The sequence below is a fragment of the Diplotaxodon limnothrissa genome, linkage group LG5, assembly GCF_057381915.1.
Source record: "Diplotaxodon limnothrissa isolate DT_005_m linkage group LG5, D_limnothrissa_male_GT1.1, whole genome shotgun sequence".
Taxonomy (NCBI): domain Eukaryota; kingdom Metazoa; phylum Chordata; class Actinopteri; order Cichliformes; family Cichlidae; genus Diplotaxodon; species Diplotaxodon limnothrissa.
The window spans coordinates 21,308,184-21,328,874 of NC_140600.1; the positions used below are offsets into that span (position 1 = coordinate 21,308,184).

At 43.3% G+C, this 20,691-nt stretch overlaps 2 protein-coding genes across 3 annotated transcripts; both read left to right on the forward strand.

The window, feature by feature from the left end:
* Nucleotides 1–8,217: 8,217 nt before the first annotated feature.
* On the forward strand, nt 8,218–11,058 carry cdkn1a (cyclin dependent kinase inhibitor 1A). 2 transcript variants are annotated; one of them, XM_085354185.1, is made up of 3 exons: nt 8,218–8,282; nt 9,962–10,412; nt 10,495–11,058. In XM_085354185.1, the coding sequence occupies exons 2-3, from the start codon at nt 9,971–9,973 to the stop codon at nt 10,548–10,550; spliced, it is 498 nt and encodes a 165-aa protein (XP_085210311.1). In that variant the 5' UTR covers nt 8,218–8,282; nt 9,962–9,970; the 3' UTR covers nt 10,551–11,058. The 2 variants fall into 2 exon arrangements, with proteins under 2 accessions (XP_085210311.1, XP_085210310.1); XM_085354184.1 differs by lacking the exon at nt 8,218–8,282 and adding an exon at nt 9,595–9,624.
* A 4,690-nt stretch (nt 11,059–15,748) lies between these two features.
* Nucleotides 15,749–19,513, forward strand: tmcc2 (transmembrane and coiled-coil domain family 2). Its single transcript, XM_085354857.1, has 5 exons — nt 15,749–15,775; nt 16,295–16,708; nt 17,032–17,654; nt 18,779–18,914; nt 19,214–19,513. The coding sequence occupies exons 1-5, from the start codon at nt 15,749–15,751 to the stop codon at nt 19,511–19,513; spliced, it is 1,500 nt and encodes a 499-aa protein (XP_085210983.1).
* The last annotated feature ends 1,178 nt before the right edge of the window (nt 19,514–20,691 follow it).

Below are 20,691 nucleotides of genomic sequence, written 5' to 3' on the forward strand. Positions count from 1 at the left end.
ACATCACAGCGCAACACAAACAACACAACACAGTATATTAACTTATTAAAAAAAAAGAATAAGTGTATTTGTATTGCACATTAATTATTACTGCACCTTGTTATAAATATAAATATTATTATTGTTACTGTTTTTACCGTTGTTACCCCCCCCTAAAAAAGTCCAGGTAGGTAGCCAGTCAGGTCAGCTGTTTGCATTGATCAGGGTATTGCTCTGTTGTAAAAGCTGTCCTTGAGTCTATTTGTCCTCAGCAGCCTGAACCTCCTGCCAGACGGCAGCAGCTTAAACACCCGGTGTCCTGGGTGTGTGCAGTCCCGTAGGATGCTGCGTGCCCTCTTGAGACAGCGAGTGCTGTACAGGTCATCTGCAAACTTAATGACTGTGTTGTCTGGGTGGGAACTAACACAGTCATGTGTGTACAGAGTGTACAGTAGGGGACTCAGTACACAGCCTTGGGGAGAGCCGGTGTTAAGGCTGAGGGCTGAGGAAAGATGAGGCCCCACTCTAACTCTCTGTACACGGTCTGAAAGGAAGTCTCTGCTCCAGCGGCAGGTGGTAGAAGGAAGTCCAATTTCCAGCAGTTTATGAAGATCTGGAGAGGTGGGGTCTGCTCCACCTCGATCTGGCCAGCAGAGTTAGAGCGATAAAGATAAATATCCTCCCAAAGCTGCTATATTTGTTTGCAGCACTTCCAGTGGAGGTTCCAGCAAAACAATTTAGGGAGTGGGATATGCATTGCTCAAGATTCATATGGGGAAATAAAAGGCAGAGAGTGAGATATGCAATATTGCAGCTGCCTGGTGAGCGGGGGGGATGGCCCTACCATGCTTTGAGGATTACTATCTGGCAGCCCAGATCAGACCTCTAGTGTGCTGGTGTAACTAAGTATGAGGCAAAATGGAAGGACATTGAGCTTTCTTTGATTGATTTCCCAATACAGTTTGTTCTGGGGTCTCTTGAGAGTTTGCCACAGGCATATCAGATGCAAAATTTCTGTGTAAGTTTTTCTCTGAAAAAATGGGCAGATGTGATTAAAATTTTTGGTCTTAATAGGGAAATAGGGTTGCTGGGATGGCCAGCGTATCTCCCACGCTTCCTTCCAGCATTATTAGACCATAAATTTAGGGAGTGGTCCAGGCATGGAATCACTGCAGTCTGTAAGATAGTGAAGCATGGGGAGCTGATAAATTTTGAGGATGTGTCAGATTTACGAGATCGGCAGGGAAGATTTTTATCGCTACCTACAGGTTCGGAGCTTCTTCCGGAAGGAAGTTAGAATGCCTGACGCAGATGCTAGTGGGGTGATCCAAATATTTATGGATGCTTATGGTGAGAACATTATAAGAGGTACTACAGGCAAAGTGTATAGAAGTTTTATAGCTATGAAAAAGACCTCAACAAGATATGTCAGTCATCGATGGGAAATAGAAGCAGGTATAACTATCTCAGAGGAAGATTGGTCGCGGATGTGGAAGAATGTGTTATCTACCACAAATTCTTTAACATGGCGAGATTTTGGATGGAAGAATTTAATTAGATTCTTCATCACACCAAAGCAGAAATCCAAAATAAGTGGTTCAGGCGCTTCATGCTGGAGGGAGTGCGGGGAGGTCGCTGCAGGTTGCTTCTATGTCTTCTGGTCATGCCCTAAACTGAAGACCTTTTGGGAGGAGATTAAACAACTGGTGATGGATGTGCTGGAAGTAACACTGGACTTCTCCTTTAGTACCATGTACCTTGGGAATATCCCTGAGGATATAAATAAAAGAGACTCACACTTACTGAAAATAATTATGGTTGCATGCAAAAAGGCAATTACTAAATGTTGGTTACAGACAAGCCCCCCCACACGGAAGCTGGTCATAGACATTATTAACACAATTCATCATATGGAACTGATTACCCTCTCACTGCGGCTGCAGAAGGAGAAAGGAGAGAGTTTGGGAGAGATTGGATCATTATACGTTAAAAGACTAGAAACTGATACCTGTGTGATGCAGAGGGACAGCTGTGGATTTGTTTGAATGGAACATGCACCTGTGTAATATGTAATATATGCAAGTAAAACGAGGCGATGTGAACATATGTGAATGTGTTGGTTTCCCTTGCCCTCTTTAGTTCTGTATGTAAAATAAGATGAAAATCAATAAAGAGAAAGTATTACAAAAAAAAAAGGATTCAGCGAGAGTGAAAGGGATGGTAGTGAGATCTGCTATATGGTTTGGAGAAGTGAGAAAGCTGAGCAGAAAAGAGGAAAACCTGAGAGAAGATTCTTGAAGGAGGGCATGCGAGTTAGTGAGATGGAGACAGATCCACAATGGTGACCCTTAAAAGAAGAAGACCACATTTAACAAAAAGCTCACTCAGAGCAACCTGTTGAATCCACTTCCAGCTAGTGGCGCTTTGGGATTTTTTCCTTCTGATTTGTTGAACATCATTTTCTGTTTCACGGTTTCACTTCAGGTAGTTCAAACTCCACATCAGTACAGGTTTCCCCATATTTAGTCCTCGTTTATGTAATAAATAATGCACAAAGGGTCTTTTTTAAAAAAAAAAAAAACTTTTTAGTGTTTAAATTCGATGTAAAATTCCCCTTCAGCCAACTAAAATTTTAAATAACGTAAATGTGATATCTTTTATAAATAAAGCACAGGCTTTAATATTGACTTTCGAAGACGATTAGCTGAGTAGAGGAGCAATGAGAGGACTGAGGAGGTTATTACTGTTCCCGTTTGCCAGTTCCCAGTGTGTCAACAAGTCAGGATTAAGAAGGGAAAAAAGCAACCTATGGCAGGTTCATGTTCTCGTAATTTCCCTCCTTTTCTGTTGAACGTGGTGTTTAGTAAGAGGCTGTTATGTAATAGGTTGACTGATTGTTTAACCCTTTCAGCAGGACAGATAACCAAATCAAATCAAATCACTTTTATTGTCACATCACATGTGCAGGCACACTGGCACAGCACATGCGAGTGAAATTCTTGTGTGCGAGCCCCACAAGCAACAGAGATGTGCAAACACAACAACACAAACGAGCAAAATACAAGAATGGCCAACCTGAAACTAATAAATATATGTACAATATATAATAGTGTATGCATTTCTGGATGTGTATACTAAATATTTTCCTACGTGTGTGTGTGTGTGTGTGTGTGTGTGTGTGTGTGTGTGTGTGTGTGTGTGTGTGTGTGTGTGTGTGTGTGTGTGTATACACATTTTTACAAATTAAATAGTAAAAAAACAAAAACAAAAACAAAAAAAAAACAATCCAAACAATGATGTCCTTGTGCTATTTATAAAGTCGTGTGAAAGCGTCTGAAAACCGTGCTAATACTGAAAATAGTAGCTAAGAGTGAAAGCGTAACATGATGCATAAGGGTGCTTCACACAGTTTCATTCACTAAATTTAAAGCTGTGGGTGGCGGACTTTATTTAAGACATCCCGCCACAGCTCTCACGCTGTCCAGTAACTTTTCCTGGGTTACACCCAGCTCCAGCTGTTCACGCTCACAGTCCACGTGAAGCCGGCATAACGGAGACTTGAGTTCTCAAATCTGCGCGCGCTTTCCCGCAATTACTCAAGCCCGTGTGACGTCACTGGAACGATGACTCTGCATCCACGGCGACGGGAAGCCACTCTTTGAGCCGTGGTATTTCCACCCAAGCGTTATGTAACGCATTACCTGTGGGTTTGACGCCCACGGAGCAGAGGACAGGATGATGTAAAGCACACAATGGTGCTGCAGCGTGTTAATTCTAGACGAGGTCACAGTTCAGTACCCTGTGATCACCCAGCGCTGAGCTGGGTGATCAGACAGTAGATGAAGACAAAATAAAACACTTTAAATAATCAGTCCATACACTCTCTTCAATCTGCTCCAAGGTTGGGATTTCATATCAGTGAGAAGAAGAACTTGGCATCCTCTCTTTCTTCTTATAGAGTGTTAATGGAGGCGAATATTTTACCTCTGTCCTTGAACACAACACTTTATTAGGAACACCTGTGCACCTCCTTTCTCAGAGGAACCCTTTGACAGCAGTGTGTTTGGTTGGTTATTTGCATTCAATTTTATTTCATCCAATTCAATTTTATTTATATATCACAACAACAGTTGCCTCAAGGCGCTTTGTATTGTACAACCCCAATCCCCCCACCCCCCACCCCCAAAAAGGTAGTTTTGATGCTAAATAAAAACGAAATGACCAATGAAATGAAATGATTTATTTACAATAAAAACATATCAACTGTTTAAACTGAGAAAATGTACCATTCCATGGTCCTGTTGAGCAGTACATCTCAAACAGGCTGGAAAGGCCCGTCCCCACTTCAGTTAACAGTCTGCAAACATCTGGGGAATTAGGAGCCATTGGATGGATAGATGAATGGTTGCTAGATGGTTGCAGACCAGTCTCTTGGCCTGTGTGACTGGGGCTTTATTCACTTGATCCTACTCTGTAACTACGATTGTCACACATTGAAAATGGTGGACAAGTTAATGTTTTTATATTTTTGGGGTCTTTCATCAACAGTGAGGGGTAAACAGGAAAAGAGAAGTAGAATGAGCAGGGGAAGACACGCGGGAAAGGGTCACACTCAAACCCAGGCCACTGCATCTCATCCATATATGGCATGCGGGCGCCTGCTCAACCAGTGAGCTAAACAGGTGCCAAGGATTAGTTAACGTCTCCAAAACCTCAATCGGACTGGAAATATTTTGCAACCACAGCTACTGCCATTTGTTTTAAACAAATGCATTCTTTTTAAATTAAAAAGAATGCATAAGGTAATTTCTAAGACCCAGAAGTTGTATTTATACACGTGAATGGAGCACGATCCTTCATACTGTGTGTAAAAATCAGAGCAGCTGTTTGGTGGTGAACCTTCTGGAAATCTCTTTCTGCGGTGAAAACATTCAGCAACTCAGTCTGAGCCTTTTGGAAACATTGGTGCAAATGACCCGGTAACTTCCTGATTCGGATCAGTTAAGTTCTGTCCTGATACCGTCACTCATTTTATGCTTTTTTTCCTCTTGCCTTGTAAATGCACCTCCGCAGCTTCAACACGTGTCTATACCTGCAACATTTGAGAAGACTTTTTTTTTTTAGCCTTATGGACATTTAAGCATTGATTCTGAAGTAAAAACAATGATCCACAACAGTTCGTTATACTCTTAGACATACAAACAATATCAGAAAGCCAAGTTTTAGTTGAAGCAATTGCGAGGTAACAAAAGAAACCCAGCATTCAGGTTAAAAAGTAATCCACAAGGAATTTGCCTTTACATGTCTGTCCTTTTCATTGGCTTGTTGCACGAAGAAGCTGCTTTTATTTGCGTGAAACTGAACTCGGTCTGAACTCAGCCTTAATCTTGGGACTGCTGCAGATTTAGATAGAAAAACAGTTATTTGCACATCCCGTATGCATGTTGTAATACGGTGCTGTCATACGGCACACTGGACCGATAGTTCTGTAAATGTTTTTCCTCTGTGTTTATGCCAGAATTTGGACACTTTGGCATATCTAAATAACTTTAATGTTTTTTTTGCAGCGGGATGGTAAAATCAGTAACCCTCTATTCATTTTTGAAGGCTACATAATTGTGCGCTTTGCAGGGTGCTTTGTCAGGACATGCTGTGCTCCCAGGTCAAAGTGTCAACATCCAGTATGTACAGTAGAAAGCTGAAGCAAATCTGTTTCCCTGAAATGCTCCTTGCTGAAATATAGGTTATTTAACTGTAAGCATAATTAATAACAAACAGGTTTTAACATTTTAATGAGATCATACACAAGTACTTGATTTTGATTTTGTTGTATGTTTTCAGTATTACATAAGCATGGTGTCAGGTAAAATTGCAAAGAGCGGGACTTCCTTGATAAATATTTAACTAAGTGGTAGCTTACTTAGTCTATGCACTTCATTTGGCGCTATCTGTGAAACAAAGCTTTTACGGTGGGTGCAGAACAAAGACCTGAATAACACAATTTGATTAGGCCTGTGCACTGTGCCGCCGCCTCAGAGCTGAGCGATAATAGAGTGTCCACTCAGCTGCACGAGTGTAAAAGCAAATTAACTCCAGTGCATATCTCCACTGAGTATAACTTCCTAGCTGGTGTGTTGGTGTGCATGTGTGTTTCTCTTGTGTCTCATCACTCAGTTACTTAACAAAGGACTCACTGTAGAGTCAGATCAGCTGGGCCTTTATACACCGAAGCCTACAGTCTGGGCCCTTATTGTTGATGTTCTGGGAACTAGGCTAAAGGGCAGCATGATGGGGCTGGAGAGCATTGGGGACGGGGGTGTATAATGTTATGTAATAATAACACCCTGAAAGTGTCAGCAGGGAATACAGTTTGCATGTATAGTTTATTACTGTCTTGTCACTGCTGCTAGTATAAGATTGGGTTTATTCTGTAAAACTTGAAGATATTTTCTGAAATAATTCTGTTTTTCTTTTTAGTTTTTTTTTATGTCAAAGTAAGTTGCACTCATGGGCCACTTCTTTAGTTACATTAGTTGCCTTAAATTTCCAATAAGCTGACTGAAACTAGTTTGAGATGATTTGAGCTTTGCGACATGGTGCATTGGTCAGCAGCAATACTCAGGATGTGGTGTTTAAGTGATGCTCAGCTGGAACTAAAGGACCTAAAGTGTGTGAAGAATATATCCCTCCAGGCTATTACACAATCGACTGAGGTGTTGATACAAAGCTGGAGCGCAGATGGATCCATTCTTTTGTGTTGCTTACAAAAAATCCTGAACATACAACCTGAATGTGGCAGCAGGAATCGAGACTCATCAGACCACGCAACATGTATCCAGTCTTTTAGTGTCCAGTTTTTATGACTCCGTACCAATTTTAGCCTATGTTTCCTCCTCTTAGCTGACAGGAGTGGTGCCCTGTGTGGCCTTATGGTGGTCTTCCTCCCCTCACCTTCAACTGGTTACAGCAGATGGTTGTCCCTCCCTCAGCTTGCTTCTGTCAGAGGTTTCTTCCTGTTAAAGGGGAGTTTTTCCTTCCCAGAAGTGCTTGCTCATGAGGGGGTGGGGGTGTCCTCTAACTGATGGGGTTTTCTCATATTACTGTAGGGGTTTTACCTTACAATGTAAAGTGCCTTGAGGTGATTGTTGTTGTTATTTGACACCGTGTAAAGAAACAATTTTAACTGAACTGAGTTGAATAACTTGAGTATAACGTGTGGTTATGTGAGTTTATGTTGCCTTCCTATCAGCTCGAAGCAGTCTGTCCATCCTCCTCTGACATCAACAAGGCATTTTCACCCACAGAACTGCTGCTTGCTGGATATTTTCTCTTTTCTGGACAATACTGCAAACCCTGGAGATGTTTATGTGGGAAAATCCCAGCACAGCAGCACTTTCTGAAATACAAAGACCAGCCTATCTGGCACCAAATTCCCTTAAATCACTTTTCTTCCCCGTTCTTATGCTTACTTTAAACGTTACCAGGTCATCTTCATCGTGTCTGCACATCTAAATATATTGAGTTTCCACCATATGATCGGCATATTAGATATTGACCTTAACAAACTGTTGAACATGTGTACCTAATGAAGTGGCCGGTGAATGTTGTCATAGTGAAGTGGTCGATACATATAGTGAGTTTTTTGGGGAGGGGGGGTTACCACAGGAGGGATATATTTAAATTGGACACAGGTACAAAGAGCGCATGAGTGCAGTTGCCCAGTGTAGTTCCATTTACTGTTTACGAGTTTCTCCACTTTTACTTCTACTTTCTCCTTCGCTGCTGTCTGCTCTGTGATGTCAACAGAAACCGAAACGTCGCGTGACCGTGAGCTGTTTTAGAAATGGGAGGAAGCAAACGAGATGTGTCATGTATCCTGGAAACGGGACAAGTACACACACCGCTGCGCTCTGTCATGCGCACTGAGAGGCAGGGAGAGGCGGGGAGGGGGAGGCTGAGCTGGGCTGTGTCCTGAACTGGAATTTCCTCACGTCTTCTACCCGAGCCAAGTTTCACGTGTGCGAGTCCCCCGAGTCTCCACCTCTGGACTGGAGAGGAGGGTACCCGAGCTCATAAAAGTTTAGCAGGAGTCCGTGTCTGTAAGAAATCTTAGGAGAAAGTGTCACGGAGAAGTATTTTCCTGTGAATCTGCTGGGTTACATAGCATCAGCTTCGGGCGTTTATTTACTTCAGAGCTGCTGTGAAGACTGGAAATCAGAAAAACAGCAAGATAAGGTGGATAACAGTCAGGTTTCCCCCAGCAAGTTTGAAAGAAGGAAGATTTTTTGTCTTTGAATTAAAATGTAAGTAAAACTAAAAATTAGAATTTTTGCGCTTTGGTGTGTTCACTTGTGACTGGCCTGTTAGTGTATACAACTCTAAAACAAATCGCTGTTTACATTATATAGCTATACAACCTGCAATGTTATAGGAGCTACTTTTAGGTTCAGTCCTAACTATATTTTATCTTTTTTTAAATCTAATTTATTTATTTATTTGTTCGTTTAATCCCATAAATTACACCTTTCCATGATTACCGCCGTCCCCGTGTTGTTGTTGGGTTTGTATGTCTTTTAGCTGGTTTCAGTGTATCAACTCAAAACTTTACCAAAGCTTCCCGCACGGTTGTTTTTACGTGTGTGTGTGGTTATGATTCATTGGTGTGCAGGGGTGGTAAGGGCTCCAGACAGTGACAGCGCAGTTTGGCCAGCACGAGTTCCAGCCTCACGTGGACCCGTGTAGTAAACTGGGCAGGGTCCGAGCCGGTTCCAGCGCCGCCCGGGCATGACTCGTTCTCCCGCCACTCGCTTGAATCACTCCGCCCCCTCCTCTCACGCCGCGTCATACGCGTGACTGAGTGGATGGAAATGGGAGGGTGTGAGGAGGATGGTGTCTACAAGCTGTGTATTCACCCTCTCCCAAACTGTTTCCTTGTTTCTGATGTTTTACTTCATTCTAGGTGAATTGGATTTATTTTTGGCTCCCCAGTTTTTCCCAGTATAAGGAGTCATTTTAAAGCCCGTGTTTATTGAAAGCTTTGTTGAAAAAAACAATGGACTTAAGGTGCCAGTGAACAGTTATCAGGTTGTGTTGATGATTTGCTTCTCTGCCTCATCTGCACTTCTCTTCATCGTCATTATTTTCATCACTTATTAAACTCTAATCAGAGTGACCTCTCCCCCTCCTGCTGTTCTCAGCTGGATAATCATGATGGGAACTGCTTCTCATGATTGTTCCCTGAAAAGAAAATCCTGGGAATTCTGCCCAGTACTTCCCGGATGGCCTTAATGACATCCACCTGAGACACACCTGATTCCTTCCTGTAGCCTTCGCAGTAAAGTGTTTGCTGTTTGTAAGTCCCGTCCAGATCTGCAGATCTGGAAATAGGATTCACAAATCACCGCCTCTGATTTTTAATCTGCAGGGGGCCTGATACTGCCACCTGGTGGTGATTCTCGGTGTTTGCGCTGTTGGTCGCTGCTTAGGACTTGTCCTTACATGTCTGGTTGAGATTATGCCCTGGCATGTACCAGTGATTCAGAGAGAGGGAGGAGCGCTCAGTGAGTCACTGCCTTAGTATAAAAAGCTGCCCAGTGAGACCAGTGTGTTAGTTCACTGAGGAGCTTTACGCTGGTTTGAAAGATGGTGAGACTGATTTTTACTTTCATACTCGAGACAGTATCAAGTAACTGAGATGGATGCACTTGTAATGGATTACAGAACTCATTTTGCTTGGTTTAGAATAAGACTGGCGCAGAAGTTCCTCTCCTCTCAGAGAAGTCACTGCATGTTTTACTTGTGCAACATTTCATCAGCACCGAGTGTCTGGGAGGATTAGTCTCATCGCTGGAGATGCTTAATTAATGGAGACAAAATTAACTTTCAAATATGCCATGCCTGGTTTATTATTGTTGCTACTTTTTTAAAGCAAAACGCCAATCAGTGTTACTCTAACCAGAGATCTTCTGTCTGTTTCCATCAGTGTAGAGTGATGGCTTCTCACAAGCGAATCTTGGGGGTTCTGAGAAAAAGACCAGCCCGGAGAAACCTGTTTGGGCCTGTGGACCGAGAGCAGCTACAGGTGGAGTACCAGGCTGCCATGCGTAGCGACCTTCAGGAGGCTTCAAAGCGGTGGGGCTTTGACTTTAGCTTGGACAAGCCTCTGGAGAGCAGTGATTTCCAATGGGAAGGTGTCCCGAGCACTAGGGTGCCTCTGCTCTACAGGTCCTGTTTGCAGGATCTCGGACAAGCTGAAGGCCAAAGGTCAGCAGCGACAGTTACTCCCAAGAGAGGGAGGGTGGAGACGGCACAGAGCGAGAAGGAGAACATCCCCGGTACGCCGGGGAAATGCACGCACAGCCAGGAGATGCTGGAGAAAACACCGGAGAAGGGCGAGAACACGGGGCTGAAGAGGAAGCAGACGAACATCACAGGTACGTGTAGCTGAAAGCGAGAAGTCTCGTCATTTTACGTGAGAGTGCATGAGCTTAAAATTCCTGCGCTTTATCCCAACAGATTTCTACCAGGCTAAAAGAAGAGTAGTGTGGATGCCCCGCAAATCCGGCGAGTGATGTTCGGTGGAGAAACGCCAATATGCCAAGAGAACCTCACAGACAGGGCCACGCTCAGGAATCACACGTCCCGCACAGACTCTGGCCGTGCACCCAGGAGGGACCTCAACCACACGTCAATACAAAACACTTAATTAGGGTACTGTAGTCACTTTGAGGAGATTGGTGTTTTTTTCCCTCAGTGGCAAGAATGCGACATTTGAGCAGAGAAGATTAACAGTAATCTCTGGAATCAGTGGATTTACACTCATTTGGGGAAGGGGGGTGCCAAAGTGTTGCCCGACTGCACATTCAGCCGCACTGAAAGCACATTCACATCCGCTGGAGATGTGTCGATTAAAATCATCCAGCCTCATCATGTCTGTGAGCTGAGAGGACAAAGCTCTTTGGCTCCGTAGTTCAAATCCATTATTGTTTTTCTACAGCATTTTTTCTACATGTGTATCACAAGGGTTTACCAGTCGTCTTCTTTTTTTTACTTTCCGAAGTATGTTATACTTTTTATGTCCAGCTGTATACAGTGCTTTTATCGACCATCTTTTAATCAAAGGAAGATGCTTGAAGAGTTCTGACATCTCAAACACGCAGTTGCTTTGCTTAGATTGTAAAAGACAGAAGTGCCATCATGTCCTCTTCCATCCTTTTCCATCTACTTTACGTCAGCTGATTTTTGATGTCCTTCGGCTGCCCAGACTCTGATACTGATAACGTAGACTAGGAACACTTAAACACGTTTATTTAGTTATATATGTATAAGAGATTTATCTATAAAGTTAAATATGGCATTGTCAGGTAGCATAATCATTTAAACTGCAGTATTGCACATAAACACCCAGTATCAAGTGCCTTTACTGGCATTTGTTTTTGGTATTTAAAGTTCCTTCATCATAAGTAAATGTATACTAAGCTAAAATGTCACATTTATTATTTTCACTGTGCAATCTAACTAATGATATGTTTTGTTTTGGGTTTTTTTGCCTTAAATTTGTTCTTTTTTTTCCCTCTTGGCACTTATTTATGTCTACATTAGCAAATCCTGCTGCTATGGGTAATATGAATGGGTGTCACTGTGACGCTAACCCTCACCAACAGAAAGCTTACAAATGCTCCGAAGCCGAGAAAATAAGCGAATGACCCCAAACAACGAATGCACTTCTGTTTGTAGATGCTTGCGCACATTTCCTCTGTATTGTGTTTTGTTCAAGGCTACAAGTGAAAATCTGTCCTTATTTATTGTGAGATACGATGTCATGTGTTAATTTAGGTTTTGTTTAATTATTATGAAATCCAATAAAATGGTCAAATGAACCGCCTTGTGTCTTTAATGTGTCGTCACTTTACTTTTTAGTATCAGCGGTAAAACTGTTCCTTAGTTTGGTTGAACCCTTGCAGTGTTGTGCAACAGTACAACAACTTGTCATTTCTCCATTAAGGCCATTATACACTCACTGGCCGCTTTATTAGGAACACCTCGCTAGCACTGGGTTGGATCTCTTTGTCTTCAGAAGTGCATTAACTCTTTGTAGCACAGATTCAACAAGGTGCTGGAAACAAACCTCAGAGATTTTGGTCCATGTTGACATGAAAGCATCACATATTTGGTGCAGATTTGTCAGCTGCATATCCATGATGCTCTATCACATCCCAAAGATGCTCTACAGGATTGGGATCTGGTGACTGTGGAGGCCACTGTGGTGTTTTTTTTTTTATGTTAATCAATTGGCATTAAGGGGCCCAAAGTATGCAAGAAATCAGAAAATCGATTTCTTGCAGAAATCGAGACTCCTGAAACCAGGCAACATTTATCCAAACATCTAATGTCCAAGTTTGGTGAGCCCGTGCAAATTGTGGCTTCAGTTTCCTGTTCTTTGCTGACGTCACTGGCAACATGGTGTGCATAGTTTGGTTGTAACGTTGGCTGTTATTTGAGTTTCTGTTGTCTATCTGTTCAAACAATTCTCCTCTGACCTCTGACACCAATGAGGTATTTTCTCCAAGAGAACTGCCGCTCACTAATTTGATATTTTCTCTTTTTCCGACCATCAGACCATTCCCGTAAAGAGGTGGCTGTGCAGCAAAATCCAAGCAGATCAGCAATTTCTGAAATACAGCAGACCATGCCACATTCAAAGTCACTTAAATCGTCTTTCTTCTCTAATCTGATGCTTAGTTTGAATTTCAGCAGCTCCTTAGTCTGCATGCATAAATACATGGACCTGAAGCCATGTGATTGGCTAATTAAATATTTATGTTAAGGAGAGGTTGAATACACCCTAATAAAGTGTCCAGTAAGCGTGTTAACGTATTACCTCTTGCTATTATTGGGCCACGATCAATAAGTAATACAATAATTTAAAAATAACAACACACTAAAATCAAGTGTTGTTGAAGTCTATTTTATTTATTATACCTTCCAGTTCTTTTACTTGTTTTGTTCTCAGTTCCTCTTTGAAATCTATTCCAAGTTTGTTTTTGAAGACGACGATGACAGCGTGTTTTACGCTTCCTTTTTAGAGGGCGTCCCTCCGCGGAGACACATCCTGACGCACCGTCAGGCACAGAGAGATCTGAAGTTGGGTGAATATATCCTCGAGTAGTGCCGAGTCATGCAAACTGGCTTCTGCTGTTGTGATACCACTTTTTTTTCTTCACTCTTTTGTGAAGTAGGCAAATTACGAGAGCGAGTCGGCGCTCTGAGGCATTGTGTACTTTGGCACAACATCACTGCAGTCCCACACCAGCACAGGCGAAGTGCGCGTGTTTGTACTGGAGTTAGTTTAGGTGAGTGGAGCGCTCCCTCCCTCCACTCACCCCACCCCCTCCCTCCCTCCTCTGGCCTTATCAGCACGGGGGCACCTGCACGCCTGCGCCAAGCTCTCCCAGCCCCTCCATCATCTGTCCCTTAGCTCCCACATCCATTACAGGGCAGTACTGATAGCATTTGCATGTAGACCGAAAGAGGGACAGAAAGAGAGGGAGGGGGAGAGAGAGAGATGTAGTAGAGTGAAGCAGGGGGAGGCGGAGGGAGCATATGACACAAAGGAGAGGGAGAGAGAGAGAGAGATCGGAGCATTAGAGATAGGAAAAGGGAGAGGGAGGCTGCAGATATCGATGGTGTTAACGATGGAGCGTTAGGATCCAGGGAGGTGACAGTTAGCCAGACCCACGGCTGGGGGTAAAGACATTTGAGGAGGGGGGACTCCTCCTCGGTGAGCTCAGGGGGAGGCGGAGGGAGGAGGAGGAGGATGGGCCTCGAACACAGACTTGCAATGGCACTGCAAAAATTGGATTAAAGCAGTATGGTAACGTTTTCTGATATCCTTTTTTTTCTTTCCTTTTTTAAATTTTTCATTTTCATTTTCCTGCGCTGCTTGTGTCTCGTCCTCGCGTGCTCGCTGGCATCACGTCCCCGCGCGTCTCCCGCTGAGTGAAGAATGCACAGGCATCACCCTGTCCTCTTGTTTTCACGCCATAGACATCTGCCATCTCCATCCTCATCCTCACCGCTTCTCTCCCGACCTTCAGGAGTCTCGGCTTCATCCACAGCGTCGCTCCGTGGATCTTTTATTATTATTATTATTATTATTATTATTATTATTATTATTATTATTACACGTTTAAACAGAGACACCGCGTCAGGTTTGAGCACCACCGCAGCCGTCGCTATATGCCGATTTGCGCTTTTTTTTGGTTGCCCACTTCACCCCCTCTGATCCTGCGAGTGATAGCCACTCAAAAAAGCATCCCACTTTTTATTCATCTATTTTTTTCAGAGATCAGGAAAAAAATGATTTGTTGTTTTTCCATCACGGGGCTGCAGTCATGCGTTTTCCTCTCCATCACACCGTGATTGTAACCTACTTTTACAATCACAGCGCGTGCTCATTTCACGCAGTCGCGCAGATATAATGTAAAATAAATCCTCGCGCCATCCCGCAGACAGAAACGAGAGCAGTGCTGTGAGAAATATCTCACAGCACTGCTCTCGTCATGTGTGAGCCCAAACTCGTGTCTGAGGGTCTGATTGCTGCGTTTTGACGTCAGGCGGAGAGTCATTATCAAACGCGCCATCTGCCAAAGCCGCACATAAACATATAATACTGACCAGGGAATCCCCGCGTGGATCTGTCAACGCGGGGTCTCGTCGTGTAAAAGGGATTACATCCTCAGGCTGTTATGTTTTTTGTTTTTCTGAAGGAAAAGTCAGACGAAGGTTCAGGCAGAAATAGATTTACATACACGCTCAGCGTGTCTTTAGCATTAAAGTACACGCCACGTGCTGCACACCTTCGTGGGTTTACATGTGTAGTTTGCTTCGATCTTAACTAATCGTCATCGTCTTCTTCTCCTTCTTCGTTTTTTGAGGCTCAGCAGGGCAGGAAGCATCATCTAATTAATGCATGGTGGCCTTTCTATGTGGTCTCTAATCTCTCCGCTAGATCGGTTAAAGCTAATATGCCCCGAGTGGGCAAAATGACACATTTTGACAGTCCCATCGAAGGAGGTTTATTTATTTTGTTGAGTGATTTTACTGAGGTTACTCAGGTGTTTTGTTTCTGGCAGTTGAGATCTGGAAAATATAATCTGCAGTTTAGAAAAACAGAAGAAATTTTGTTTCCTGCAGAAAGTAAAGATTCAAATACTTTACATTTTGTCTGTTTCTGTGAAGATAATTTTTTGAATTACACACAACTAAAAATGAACTGAGTGTTTTATGTATGCGACCTATATGATGTACTTTAATTATAAACGAAGCATTACTGTTTTATTGTCATACAGCACCAGTCTTGAGCCAACCCTTGTCTCTTTATATTTTGCTTCGGCTTTCCAAAGGTCTTTCAAAGTTTGTTCTCACTTTCAGTCCAGTCCTTGTACCTTGTGAGTCATTCAAGAACAAAAACAACATCTCACTCAAGGGATGAACCAGTGTTGTCTCTATATGTGACAGAACATTAGCAAAGAACCGATTTTAAATTGCATCATATCTAATAAATATTTAATAATAGATTTTTTAATAAGTCTAATCTAGGCACTTTGTTACTAGCAGCCTGTCACAACAGCATATAACTTGTTTCCATTTCTTTAGCTGAATCTTTGAATAATGCTTAATATAAAGTTTAAAGGAAGGAAGGAAGGAAGGAAGGAAGGAAAGGAAAGGAAAGGAAAGGAAAGGAAAGCCCTGACACAGGACCTAAAAGATGCATCTGACCTTGAATGTCCTTCAAGTATCCTGGATATCCCTGAAGGCTACTTAAAGAAATTACAAGAATTACAAGAAAGCTTGAGGAAGAGAGTTCAGGCGGTCATAACAAAATATTGAATTTCAAGCTTGTTGGAGTTGTACAAACTCTGTTTGCCTTAATGTGCTGTATTTATGTTAAGTTTGCACATGTAAATCACTGCACCTATTTCCCATTAAAACACATAGATATAAGGAGTGGCTCAAGACTTTTGCACAGTAATGTTTATGTGAATATAACACCAATAATAACAGCCTGTGTTGGCACCACATGTCTGCAGATGAACTTCTTTTCTTGTAAAACCCAGTCTGTGAAGAGTCAGCTACAGTGAAGATGTTTCTCCAGCGCCGTTTATCTGAATAACCTTTGTTATCTCTACTTTTACACTTTTATACTGATGAGGCTCTGATTCCTTAGTTTGACCAACACCTCTAATGTATCTGGAGCAGTTGTAGCTCTCTTTTCACCCCTGAATAGCAAGTCACTGCCCTCTTGTCCCCTCAGCTGGACAAGAGTGAGGTGGCAACTCTAGGCCTGCCCTCCACTACCAGCCATGGAGGCTCTGACACCAACATCAGCATGGACGGAGCGGGGGCAGCAGCGGCGGTGGGGTCGGTGTCTGGGGGCATGGCGGGGGGAGCGGAAGGTGCTGTGGCCGGTGAGCCGCAGCGGACACGTGCTGCTCTGGAGCATCTGCAGCAGAAGATCCTAAAGGTCACCGAGCAGATTCGCGTGGAGCAGGAGGCGCGTGACGACAACGTGGCGGAGTACCTGAAGTTGGCTCACAACGCGGACAAACAGCAGGCGTCCAGAATCAAGCAAGTGTTCGAGAAGAAGAACCAGAAATCGGCACAGACTATTGCGCACTTACACAAAAAACTAGAGCACTACCACAAGAAGCTGAAGGAGATAGAGCAGGTAAGTGTGTGCGTGTGCGTGTGTGTGTGTGTGTGTATGCACGTGTCTTTCTTCGTGGTCTATTGGAACATTTATCTTATGAGTGACTTGAACAAGTGTTCAGTCTATCTTTGGGAGCGCAGTGGAGTCCAGAAATAGACTGATGATTTCCCAAACACTTATTTAAACCAGTGCATCCCCCCTGTGCCTCACCTGATTCTTCACAGGGACTGCTTTCCTCATCTGTGTTATGAGGGTTAAAACTTACCCTCATAACATGATCAGCTCTCTCCTTTAGGATCCTCCACTTCTCTGCTTCCTCATTCCTTTTCCCCTCTTCACAGAATGGGCCAGCCCGGCAGCCGAAGGATGTCCTGCGGGACATGCAGCAGGGACTGAAGGACGTGGGAGCCAACGTTCGTGCTGGGATAAGTGGATTCGGAGGTGGAGTAGTTGAAGGGGTTAAAGGAGGAGTTTCTGCTCTCACGCACACGGCCGTTGTCTCCAAGCCACGAGAGTTTGCCAGTCTTATAAGAAACAAGTTTGGCAGTGCTGATAACATTGCTCACCTAAAAGACACGCTAGAGGACGGAGTTGGGGGCCACGCTGAAGACACCCCCACGCCCCGCGCCCTGAGTGGAAGCGCCACCCTGGTCTCCAGCCCAAAGTACGGCAGCGACGACGAGTGTTCCAGCGCCACGTCTGGATCCGGAGCGGGCAGTAATTCTGGTGGGGCTGGTGGAGGAGGAGGGGGTGGTATGTTAGGCCCAACGATGGGGAGCCCCAGATTGGACGGGCACCACCACCACCACCATCACATGCATAGTTCATGGGACTCTTTACTTGAGGGTCTGCAGGAGATCAAGGCCAGCCAGACGCACATGGAGGACGCCATCGAGGACATGAAGGGCCAGCTGCAGAGCGACTACTCTTACATGACTCAGTGCCTGCAGGAAGAGAGATACAGGTAGATGTCCCTGCAAAGAAAAGCAATCACTAACGTGCTACACTGAACATCAAGATGCAATTCACACAAGGAAAAAACAACTCAGTCCCCACTGCTCCTTTTAAAATCATCATTAAATATGTACTTTAGAGCAGGGGTGTCAAAATTAAGGCCCAGTCGCCAAAAGTGGCCGGAAAAGTGCCGTCCACTAGACGTTATTGGAAAATGTGAAGGAGGGCATCGGGTTTGAAATTTCTGACTACATTTTCAGAGCTTTACAGCTTTTCCTTCTGATAAACACCTCCCCTCTAACAGTGCATGCAACACAAATTAATTATTCACTTAATAATTCATTATTAATTAAGTAATAGATAAACAACAATAGCACTCAGAGAGCACAACTCCCCCTGAAGGTCAAGGAGTATACTAAAGCTTTTGTTTTGCAACATGCTGTCTGACCTTTGACCTATGACCTTAAAGCCTTAAATGCTAGTGTATTTTATTATCTTTACCCAGACGATTGGTGCAGAATCGGCCAAAATCTTTGGCTTCAATAAGCTGCAATAACTTCAGATTTTGACATTTCTTCATGCAGTGTGTGATTTTGTCATCGTGATCAATTAGGGCATCATATTGAAAAGAATTACAAGCGTGTTCTCTCCATGCCCTTTCAAATGTTTTTTTTTAACCTTGGGCGCTAGAAAATGAAGGTCAAGGTCAAATGCTTAGCCAACCTAGGTAATCATGTCATTCAAGCCTGTTATACTGTTGTGAAGATTGAAGATCCATAAAACACTGTGGGTAATATAAAGTTTATACTGATTTTTACATTTGGTGTGACCATGACCAGATTTCCTCCCAAATGAAATCAGCTGAGCTCTTATTGATCTCTACCATCACACAAAATTTCAAGATGGTAGAGTGGTAGATGGTAGAAAGCAACAAACAACCAGAGGATGAATTAAATGCAAGGAAACTTCTATTTTTTTGCCCTCTACTAAATGTATGTTTTGTACAATGAGTCCACAATAATAAAAAAAAGAAAAATAAATGACATCACAGGGATTAAATATGTAGATAAACCATGTAAAACAAGTTTGACATGCATGCTTTGGAGTACAGTGTGTGCTGCGCTGTGTGTTCAGGTATGAGCGACTTGAAGAGCAGCTGAATGACCTGACGGAGCTGCACCAGAATGAGATGACCAACCTGAAACAGGAGCTCGCCAGCATGGAGGAGAAAGTCGCCTACCAGTCGTATGAGAGGGCGAGAGACATTCAGGTAAAAACAAAGACTCCGATAGATCGTTGGAGACTTTGGAGTTTGCTAGAAGTTGGGATCAGAGCTGTGTGTGGGCAATATGTTTCTCCAAAACCTGTATATGCTTCAAAGACGTGAATGTACAAACTGTGTTTACTGACTGTGATTTTCAGAGGTAGTTTCAACTCTGACTAAAGCAGTTGAATTAAGACATTATCATTCCCTGTAAAAGGTGTCTTAGATTTTCAGGCCTTTTAATGAGGTTTTGAAAAACAAAATCGCACTAAGTGGGTTCATTTCTTTGGGATCTGCACACACAGGAGGCAGTCGAGTCATGCCTGACCCGCATCACCAAGCTGGAGCTGCAGCAGCAGCAGCAGCAGGTTGTCCAGTTAGAAGGAGTGGAGAATGCCAACGCTCGAGCTCTGCTGGGGAAGCTCATCAACGTCATCCTGGCGCTCATGGCCGTGCTGTTGGTCTTCGTCTCCACTCTGGCCAACTTCATCACCCCTCTGATGAAGACCCGGGCCCGCGTAGCCGCCACCGTCCTGCTGACATTGCTGCTGTTCGTGCTGTGGAAGCAGTGGGACTTTGTGGAGCTGTGGCTGCTGCCCAGCTAAACTTCCTGAAAGACACTCTACAGGAGGAAGAGGAGGAGGGGATCAGAGAAGCTGATTCCAGCTCAGTTCGCCATCACTGAAGGGACCCAGAGACTGAAGTGAAATGAAAGCCACTGCGGCGAGTTCCCTTTGAGTTTGAAGGCGGAGTGAGAGAGAACAAAGCACGGCACTTTTTAGTCGAGACCCGGCCTACAGGGAGCGCCGAGAGGTGTTTACAGAGCAAAAACAAGTGAAATTCTCTGCTTGCCAAGTGACAAAAGACATCCTTCCCTCTCACCCACATGTACCGGCACTGATGACCAACCGTCGATCGCATCGCTGTCACCAAAAACTGAGTTTCTTGCAAGAAATCTTTGGCCTTTTTCTAATGATTTATGATACATTCATTACAAAGACAGGAGCAAAAATAAAATGCCCGATCATGTTTGCTGTAATCTTCATGTTGAAGCTAATGTGTATTTGAGAGGAACAAGGTGTTTTTTCTTCTTTTCTCCATGAATGTTATGTGCTCATGCATGTCCTCATATGTGCACTGAGATGCATCTAGCTGGCATGAGTTAACATGTCATTACTGACAGACTGAATCTTCTATAACTGCCATTTTGGTGTCAGAATTGCAGCGCGGATCTGTCGTATCTCCACTCGGTGTCATTCCCGGTTTGTTTCACATTCTTCTCTGGTGTTGAAGCAGTGCTTTTTCTTTCGTTTTCCTTTTTTTTTTCTCTTGCAAATGAATGAATAGTTAAAAAAAATCTGCTACAATTCACCATACTGACTCAACAGTGTAAAAATCTGCTCTGTCCACAAATGCATTTTCATATTATATCTATTGTAGAACTGCTACTATCCACAGTGTCAACTTAACTGGCATGTTCAAAGTTTATATCCAGTTTGCAAAAAAAGAAAAAAAAGAAAAGAAAGAAGAATTATTGCTGTTTTATTAAACAATGTAAGAAATAAATGATTTCATATATTAGGCTGACCTTGATCCATCTCCTCATCGTCCTTCACGCCGACACCCGTTTGTTTTTTTTACTTTTAAAAACGTATTTGCATATGCAGGCACCAAAGTGTATTCTCTTTTGATTGCTTATAATAATTGTAAGATTATTGCATATAAATGGGTGGTTTTGCTGTTACAATGTGAATGCATGGGAAGCATAAAAAAGCAGCAGAGA

Excerpts from the sequence above, each read along its gene's own strand:
- cdkn1a (XM_085354184.1), top strand. Across the intron at positions 10,413-10,494 it reads GAAGCAGACGAACATCACAG|ATTTCTACCAGGCTAAAAGA; the intron begins GTACGTGTAGCT and ends TTATCCCAACAG.
- tmcc2 (XM_085354857.1), top strand. The coding sequence starts at position 15,749 with ATGCATCTGACCTTGAATGTCCTTCAA. Across the intron at positions 15,776-16,294 it reads TGACCTTGAATGTCCTTCAA|CTGGACAAGAGTGAGGTGGC; the intron begins GTATCCTGGATA and ends TTGTCCCCTCAG. Across the intron at positions 18,915-19,213 it reads AGAGGGCGAGAGACATTCAG|GAGGCAGTCGAGTCATGCCT; the intron begins GTAAAAACAAAG and ends CTGCACACACAG.